We start from the raw sequence: 9554 nt of genomic DNA on the forward strand, positions 1-9554 counted from the left end.
GTCATTATGGGGCATTGTGTGTAGATGGGAGATATATATATATATATATATTTTTTTTTTTTTATTCAGTCTGCAACAAAATGTGGAATAAGTCAAGGGGTATGAATACTTTCTGAAGGCAATGTAGGTCTGATCCTGAATTCCAATTGGTTGAAACCGCGTTAGACGTGATTTATTTCATGATAAACCTACTGTATTTTACGGCAAAATGCCAGTTTACTGTTCTATGAGTAAGTTATTTCTTGCTACAGGTTCTATACACTAGTGCTAATACTTGGAGAAGACAATAAACCCACATTGGGCCTATTAAGTTAGTGTGTGCAGAAAATACTCACTCCATTCAAGAGCATATGTCCCTGCTGTGATGAGATTACCCTGACCAGAACAGCCCGCGATTAGAGAGCACCCAAAAGGAAATGTCACTAAAACAACAACAGGATCATTTACAACTCCGACTACCCCCCCATCCTACCACATACATACCCATTTTGTGTGTTGAAAATGCCTAATCACTTGTATAATGTATTTGCATACACTTCAAAACATGCATACATACCCCACCAGACACACCACTATGGGTTTCTTCATGGTACCCAATACAAAAACAGATTTAATGCATCGCTCAGTTATGTATAGAGCCACGTCATCGTGGAATGCTCTGTCCCAAGAGGTTACTCAGATAAAAACAAGTTTAGCATTAAAAAACATTGCATCACAGTGCCTCACCTCTTTCTAAAGACCAAATTTAACTGTACTGTATATAAGAATATGAACGTATGTAAATAGTATTTTTGTTGTCTCTTGGTGTCTTTCCTATATATAACTCTTATTTGTATTTGTTATTTAGAATTTAATGTAATATCTTATATTGTTCTTGTCTATTAATGTTCTGTACATTGTCATGTGTTTGTACGTTATATGTGGACTCCAGGAAGAGTAGCTGTTGCATGTGCAGTAGCTAATGGGGATCCTAATAAAATAAAAACCAACACGCACCCACCTGCCCTGACCTCCCTCAGCTTCTGCTACGAGAGACAAGGTAATCAAAGGAGGATGTGCCATGAGGGGCTTATAGCGTAAAGAGATAAAATGAGGGAGAGGTTTAGTTTATTCAGAAACCCCTCCTTGGTTAAGTCAGGTGAGACTGAGCCAACCAAAGTCTTAAACCCATCCCTGCAAACAGAGGACTTACAGTAGATACTACTATAAGCCAATTATAGACAATCAATCAAGACAATGAACGCCTAACAAAGCCTAGTCTCATGCCATTAGCAAGAGCATTGCATGTGTAGCCATTGTGGAATCGTTAGCGGTGCACTAGTAGTAAATGGCTGATCAAATGACTGATGGCTAAGTACATGGCGTGTACTGGAGTCTCTGGGCACAGTTATGTGTGGTCAATGTACTGTAACAACCCGAACCCCAAACACAAAATCCCCCACCAGACCAAAATGGCATGCTATTCACTACATAGCGTATTACTTTTGACCAGACTCCTATGGGCCCGGGTCAAAAGTAATGCACTAGGTAGGGAAAAGGGTGACATTTGGGATGCAACCCCCTCCTACTGGGTTTGAATCGCTGGGAACCCATCCTGGGACACCACCAGGAACATCTGTTATGAATTCTCAGCCAGTTAACCAAGCAGAGCCACCATTCAACACTCAGTTCCACATTGGAATCATTATTAAGAGGGTGAGAATGGTAAACAGCTATGAGAATGAGAAACATTGGCTACATACACACACACACACACACACAGGCCACACACACACAAACAGTTTCTGTCACACACAGTCTGACCCACATACTCAGGCATGTGCAACTATACACAAGAACACATAATATGCGCCTTAACATAACTCTCCAAAATAAACCTCAGACAAAGTAGAGCCCAGAAATAGCTATCCCTCCTCCCGCAATCAGCAAGAGTCCCTCATCTCGGCTGCTACGTCCTTGGAGGCTACAGCTGCAGACAGCGCAATGAAAGCTGGAAACTGGAGCAGTTACAAGAGAGCCAGTGTTGCCTCACTATCCTCGCCCCCTCAGTCCCAGCCTCAGCCCACAATCCCAACCCTATCTTCAGCCCTCAGCCCTATCCTCAGTCCCAGCCTCTCTCTTACCTTGACCGCAGAACTTGACATGGCTCAGGTAGTTTGAGATCCATGGGTTTGCGTTCCGATACATTTTTGCAAGACCAGGTAAGTACAGCGGACAGATTGAAATGAAAAGAGAGCTGGAGAGAAAAAGAGAGAAGTGCTGAGGTCCAACCCACAGGCAGGCAACTGACTGCAAGGTGATGCAGAGAAACAAACGCAGTCAGTAAGTGCCCCAGGACGAGCTGCACTCAGCACAGAGAGAGAGAGACAGAAGAAGGGAGGGAGTCAGGTAGCATAAGAGAGAGGGACAGGGACAGAAAGACAGGAGAGGGAGGGAGCTGAATAGCAGTAGTAGTATGTAGTAGCATGGAGCTTTGAGGCTGTGGCTACGATGATGGGCTGAGTCTCTTGACAGCTCCCCTCTAGTCTCCTCCAGCACTAAAGCTAATAGCGAACTGGCTAACTAGACAGCCTGCAGGCATGCAGGGAGACAGGGGCTAGCTAAAGCTGCTCAGTGCCTGCTAATCTGATTACAGCCAATAAATTAGCTAGGCTAGGCCCCATCACTACACTAACAGATTGGACCTGAGAGGCTGGACGTCCCTTTCCTGCAGACTGAAACTCAGAGAGAGAGAGAGGTGAAGAGAGGAAGGAGAGAGAGAAAGGTATAGAGTCAGGAAGTACGGAGAGTGTGCTGCTGTGTTCCCTTGGCCTAGTGACAAGGCAGCAGTGGGATGCTACAGAGCGAGAGAGAGGAGAGAGAAAGAGAGAGCCGGAGGGAGAGAGAAAGAGAGAATGGGAAATCAGCTGCAATGGAGCTCAGATCATGGGATTGTCTGTCTGACAAATCGTATCATTATGGTAAATACTCTGGCAATCCATCCCCAGAGCAGGCAAAAGAGGAGCAGTGTGGGAGGAAAAAGATTGATTTATAGTCTGACAGCTTCTTACACACACTCAGAGGAAGACCACAGAAAGTGAATGAGATTGAAAGGGAGAAGTTCAGACGTGCAGAATTACACTATAACTGATAGTGTACACACACAGGGAGACAAACACAATTACTTTGATTTCTCAGCCAATAAATTAAATGTGATGTGTCCAAACACATCCTACTTGAACCCAGGTGTGATGTGGAGTGTTCTTAAGGAGAGGATGAAAGAGGTCCGATCAGTTTATTAGAGGTGGCAGGTTTGGACTCCTCCTACTGTGGTGAGCTCATCAATCTGGGCTAGGCATGCACACCACACCACACGCACTTCAGACCTGGCAAGTCACACCGTGGGTGAGAAAGACAGCTATTCGTTTGTCTGTAGTCTAAATGCTAGGCTAGTAACCATATCAACCTCAGTAAAAGCTTCCACCTGACCGACCTGCTTACCTTGTACTGTATACACAACGGGGGGGGGATTATTTTTTATATCATTCATATTCAAGTATGTAGCTAGGTGAAATACATACCAATGAGATGTGGAACTGGCTATAGAGAAACATATACTGTAGCCTACACAGAATACACCATACCAAAGCAGAGAAAATTCACATTTTCTTGAACGGCAAAACATTTCAGCTCTACTGTCCCTAGTGGCAGCAGGACGTCCCAGCAGCTCAGCCATAAAATAACCATAAGCACCCCAGACCTATACAGCACTGTTCTCACCGACACTTAACATTCATCCCCATATAGACTGAGGAGGAGATTAAGAGGACTGGGGTCTGTCACTGGAGAAATGCAGTGTGGAGTATGTGGAGAGGCCTGGGACGAAACAGACATGGGCCCTGCTCTGGTGTTCATGCCTCTACTGCTGGCTCCAGACCTGGTTTCTAATAGTATTGTTTACTTTCCAATACTTTGAGTGTTTGATTGAGCCTGTCTAGAGTGCCAAATGGGGCCAGGTTTGCACTTTTGAAACTATTCCATTGGTCCCATTCTCCCAGGTAACCTCATTCAAGTGCAGCTAAATTATTTGAACGTGGTCCTCTGTAGCTCAATTGGTAGAGCATGGCGCTTGTAACGCCAGGGTAGTGGGTTCGATCCCCGGGACCACCCATATGTAAAAATGTATGCACACATGACTAAGTCGCTTTGGATAAAAGCGTCTGCTAAATGGCATATTATTGAACGAAAACAAATACTACTTGAACCCAGGTGTGGTTGGGTCATACAGAGGGGCTTGGTGGGGCTAACAGCCTAACAGAGAACAGGAGACCAGAGCCTTCTGATCCACCTTTATCATGGAAAACTATCACCATCTGACGCATACCAGACCTGCAAACTAACGTCCTCATTATTATCATCATCAGTCCCAGCTTCCAACCCCCATCCCCAGCCCCATCCGCTCGACGGGCACAGTCAAGGCCTTGGGAAAAATGCCTCTCTGTACGTGATTCACTCACCTGGTTGTAGGATGACATCAGGGCTTGAAATGACTTGGTGGTGAAGTCTATCATTAAATATGACGACCCTACGGTGCCAGAGGATGGGCAGGCAGATTCAGGCTCTGCTATAATACATGCCTGGCCCTGTTCATGTACTGTAGCTAGCGCTGTGATTACCAATGTAGTTCAGAATCACAGAGACAGTTAACTAGTCCAGTCCCAGGTCTGTGTGTGCTGTGTAGCCAACATGACAATGAATGACCATAGGAATTGGCAAGACAGTACAAAACAGATCAAGCTTACGCACACATGCACAAGTTCAAAGTGCGGACGTGCGTGTTAATTTGCAATTACACGCCTTACAGTGAAACCTTGCTGCTCCGCATTAGGAGGGATTACAGGTCATTCAAGCAAAAGGTCACCCAATATGGCAACCGCATCCCAAAACAAATCTTCAAGGTTAACCACTAGAACATAATGTTAGTCTATGTAGGCCTAACTTCAGTACCTGTACTGCCAAAGATCAAAATGCCATGTTTTAAGAAGATATGATTGACTCAATTCCAGTACTAAGAGTATGCTGCTCTGTTCCATTGGCCCAGCGATAAGGCAGCAGTGGGACGCAACAAACACACACAGAGAGATTGAGATTGTAATACTAAACAAATGTCAGTAATTTGACAGGTACTCAAAAGCTATCTCTTAGGCATTTCCAAGCAAATCGCTTTTTGTGGGGGATTTTGAAGAGAAACAGGCCAACGATGAGACATCAGCACCCGTATCCACAAAGCATCTCAGAAAAAGTCATAGGAATCCTGTTAAAACCTGTTTTAAAGACAACAAAATCCCAGATCAGAGTAGGTTTTAGGATGATGTTAAGACACTGACCAGACAAAGTCTGAGCCAGGAGTAAAATCTACTTATAAACGTTTACCTAGGCAGGTAATCACAACGGTTTGAGGTACCACAAAGGAAAGAGATGACGCTCATTGACATTGCTGCAAATAGTGAATAATCAAATTGCGATGAGGCATCGCAAGCTGTGCACGCTTCAGACAACCACAATAAATGTGACTGTACATCAAATGTTGCAATGGTTAAAAGTTTTATATAATTTTCGCCTGGCGATCACTTTTCCTACTCTTAACTCTTGGCTAATATGTTGGCATGAATAACCTTTTTTTAACCAATTCTGATGGTTGTTAAAAGCGGAATTTGTATAATTATACCGTTATATTAACACACTCGTCACTCCCGTTTAACAAGTAAATAGCTTTAGCACAGTTGGCATCAAATCACTTTCTGATAATGTTGCATAAAACATTAGAAAGGTCTATAGTTTTCAGCGAACACAGTCAAAGTTAACATAGGCCCTAGTCGCCTTCAATTGCCCACTTACGGGCATACCCAATTTAAGCATATTTTTTTTTAACAATGTGACATTGCACTCCAAAGGGATAACTTGAAATAACGTGTAGGTTAATTAAATAATCGGAGGAAAAATGTGATTTACTAGCCTGTGTGGTTATAAGTATTTAGGCATATCATGTGAAATACGGCTCATGTGAAATCATTTACTGTTGCATGTAGGTCTAGATTATTTATGGATTGATCATATAGAAGCAATTGTATGTGGCGCAGGAACCACTGACTCACTGCCTTTTTCTATTATCAAGACACCTGCTGGTAACTCATGAGGTGTTCTAAATATCTGTTGACTAGGTGGGACTCATACCTGAAGAGGCTCCATAAGAGTAAAATGTCTCTATTCTCAACACTTACGACAATTTTCTACTCAGATGCTTTATGGATACAGGCCCAGGTCTTCTATCATCATAACAGCACATGTATGCATGTCCACACCTCCCCACCAATCATGCACAATACAGATGACTGGGTGTCACATTAATTCAACATAGAAGACTTGTATTACTGCATACAGTGAAACAGGTGATTTTTATATAAACACTTAATCCATTGCACTTTAAATGACCCCTGCAGTTTCAAGCCCGGTGATGGAGTGTGTGTGAAATCCTGGAAGTTGACACTGTTCGGAAAATCATTTGTAGTGGAGAAGGAAAACGTTAGCAGGTTTGTCTCAAACTCTGGGCCCAGGCCTCTCTCAGAAATAGTCCAGATATACAGTTTCTCCCACAGGAAAGATATCCCTCTCTTCTGCCAAGTTAACAATGGAGGGGTCCAGCACGTTTGGCTTTACAGACAGATAGCAGTGCTCAGCCCAGAGCCCTTGAATCCAACAGAGATTTAAATGAATACAGGGGGTAGAGAATGAAAGGTAAAGATATTCACACTCATGCTTGTACAGAACTGGGATGTAGGGAATCAAAGTTGACCTAGGTTGATGGCAAAAGGCCATTTTTTCATAGAGGACATACGGTAGAGTTAAGGTACAAGGCAACACTGATAACTTCAAAGTACACCTTCAACCCAACAGTTGAGACTGTGTCCCAAATTGCACCCTATTCCCTATGTACAGTAGCTAACTACTTTTGAGCAGGACCAATATGTTTCTGTTCAAAATGTATGCACTACATGGGGAATAGGGTGCCATTTGGGACACAAACATAATGGGGAAGTATTTGGGACTGATACATTTCCTCAGACAGCTCTGAAAGGACCACGGGTCCATATTTAGTTTATCGTTTTCCTGTTATAACGGTCCTTGGACAGTTAGAGAGAACTGCACAAGGTCAGACATGCTCCCTTCATAATACACACTCAGATGCATGCATGCTGACACAGTGTAGACGATAGGTTGACCTTGTTTGTAGCCTGCTCACTCTGTTCTATCTACCCTAATACGATGAGGTGTTGGCTAAGTGCCTGGGCAGCACAGGGGTCAAAGACTGGGCATGTACCTTCACTGTTCACTGGCTGGTACCCAGGCGTGGTCTGGCCTTACCCAGACCATCTCTATAGGGTCCATGGCCGGTCAAAATACCCAGGTATCAGTCCAAAAGACCAGACCATGGCAATGTCCAAGACAGTGCACACAAACGTCAAACTTTCCAAACAGACCCCTGCCTCTACTTACTGTACCCGAGCCTGCTCTTCAACATAACTGCCCCCAAGATAACTCCGTCCCAACGCCATCATCCGAACACACACAGCTAGCCATGCCCTGTTGCCTCACCCATGACAGGCTAACCCAAAATAAACCAGATAAAAGTATGCCTAATGGGCTCAATGGCTCAAAGTGGAATGATCTTTAAAGAGCACCATCGACTACTACCCCCACAGTGGTCAACAGCATGCAGCTTGAGAGTTGAAACCTGACATGAGATTTTAATTTATTGCACACCATGAGAAAAATGTGCACACAGGTACACAGACATTTCCACAGAGAAAAAGTGAAAACAATACAAGTCCATTTGTGATATTGGCAGCTCTATCCTGTGGGATACAACATTCAGCACCAGATGTCGATACTGGAAACACTTAGTATCTCTTTTCCATCCACTGAAGGGCCAGAACAGTCAACAGAACACAAGGTAAGCCAGCGGGTAGGAGACTGTTCCCTTGGCATACCAAACCAACTGTAGCACCCGAAGATGCTGCTGGCAAAGATAGAACACCTATTCCCAGAGAAATGACTGGAAACTCAATTAACAAAAGGAGTGGTCCAAGGGTGGAATGCAAGAGGAAAACAGTAATACAGGTTTGCTACCAGTAACTGACCATATTTAATGAACCTTTGACTGGTTATTTTGGCACTATTTACTCAGTTATCTTCCTACAAGGTGAAAAGGACATGGCCATAACCAGCCTTATTCAATATGAGGTATGGCACAAACAGTTTAAATGGAACACTCAAATGAAAGTTATTTCCCAAATTCCAGTCCGATTGTGTCCTGACCATGACTCCTCTCCAAGGTCTTCATTTACCACTGTGAATCTCACCTGTCAACATGATCCATACCCAACACCTGGCAGATAGCTGATAGTTGAGCAATAATGCCAGAAGGGGTGTGGTATATGGCCACTATACCACAGCTAAGGGCTGATCTTATGCACGACGCAACGCAGAGTGCCTGGATACGGCCCTTAGCCGTGGTATATTGGCCATATACCACAAACCCCCGAGGTGCCTTATTGCTATTATGAACTGGTTACAAATGTAATTCGAGCAGTAAAAATAAATGCTTTTCCTTCACTCTGCCAACTGACTCATCCCAAACCATCTCAATTGGGTTGAGGTCGGGGAATTGTGGAGACCAGGTCATCTGATACAGCACTCCATCACTCGCCCTCTTGGTAAAATAGCCCTTACACAGCCTGGAGGTGTGTTGGGTCATTGTCCTCCTCTATGCTTTACGGTGGGAACTACACATGCGGAGATCATCCGTTCACCCACACCGTGTCTCACAAAGACACAGCAGTTTGAACCAAAAATCTCAAATTTGGACTCCAGACCAAAGGAGACATTTCCACTGGTCTAATGTCCATTGCTCATGTTTCTTGGCCCAAGCAGGTCTCTTCTTATTATTGGTGTCCTGCAGCAATTTGACCATGAAGGCCTGATTCACACAGTCCCCTCTGAACAGTTGATGTTGAGATGTGTCTGTTACTTGAACTCTGTGAAGCATTCATTTGGGCTGCAATTTCTGAGGCTGGTAACTCTAATTAACTTATCATCTGCAGCAGAGGTAAATCTGGGTCTTCCATTCCTGTGGTGGTCCTCATGAGAGCCAGTTTCATCATAGCGCTTGATGGTTTTTGCAACTGCACTTGAAGAAACTTTCTTAAGTTCTTGAAATGTTCCGTATTGACTGACCTTCATGTCTTAAAGTAATGATGGACTGTCATTTCTCTTTGCTTATTTGAGCTGTTCTTGCCATAATATGGACTTGGTCTTTTACCAAATAGGGCTATCTTCTGTGTACCCCCCTACCTTGTCACAACACAAATTATTGGCTCAAATGCATTTAGGAGGAAATAAATTCCACAAATTGTAAGGCACACCTGTTAATTGAAATGCATTCCAGGTGACTACCTCATGAAGCTGTTTGAGAGAATGCCAAGAGTATGCAAAGCTGTCATCAAGGCAAAGGGTGG

The 9554-nt window shown here is 43.8% G+C and overlaps 1 protein-coding gene across 1 annotated transcript in view; it reads right to left on the reverse strand.

Annotated features, from left to right (window-relative positions):
- Window positions 1-2187, reverse strand: part of LOC311103009 (supervillin-like) — a gene marked incomplete at its 5' end in the record, with an annotated part of 110015 nt that extends 107828 nt beyond the window's left edge. Inside the window, one exon of the mRNA XM_084144504.1 lies at window positions 2124-2187. Coding sequence (XP_084000630.1) covers window positions 2124-2187 — 64 coding nt within the window. The remainder of the gene's footprint in view (window positions 1-2123) is intronic.
- Window positions 2188-9554: the final 7367 nt, after the last annotated feature.

The sequence above is a fragment of the Coregonus lavaretus genome, assembly GCF_964263955.1.
Source record: "Coregonus lavaretus genome assembly, chromosome: 2".
NCBI lineage: Eukaryota > Metazoa > Chordata > Actinopteri > Salmoniformes > Salmonidae > Coregonus > Coregonus lavaretus.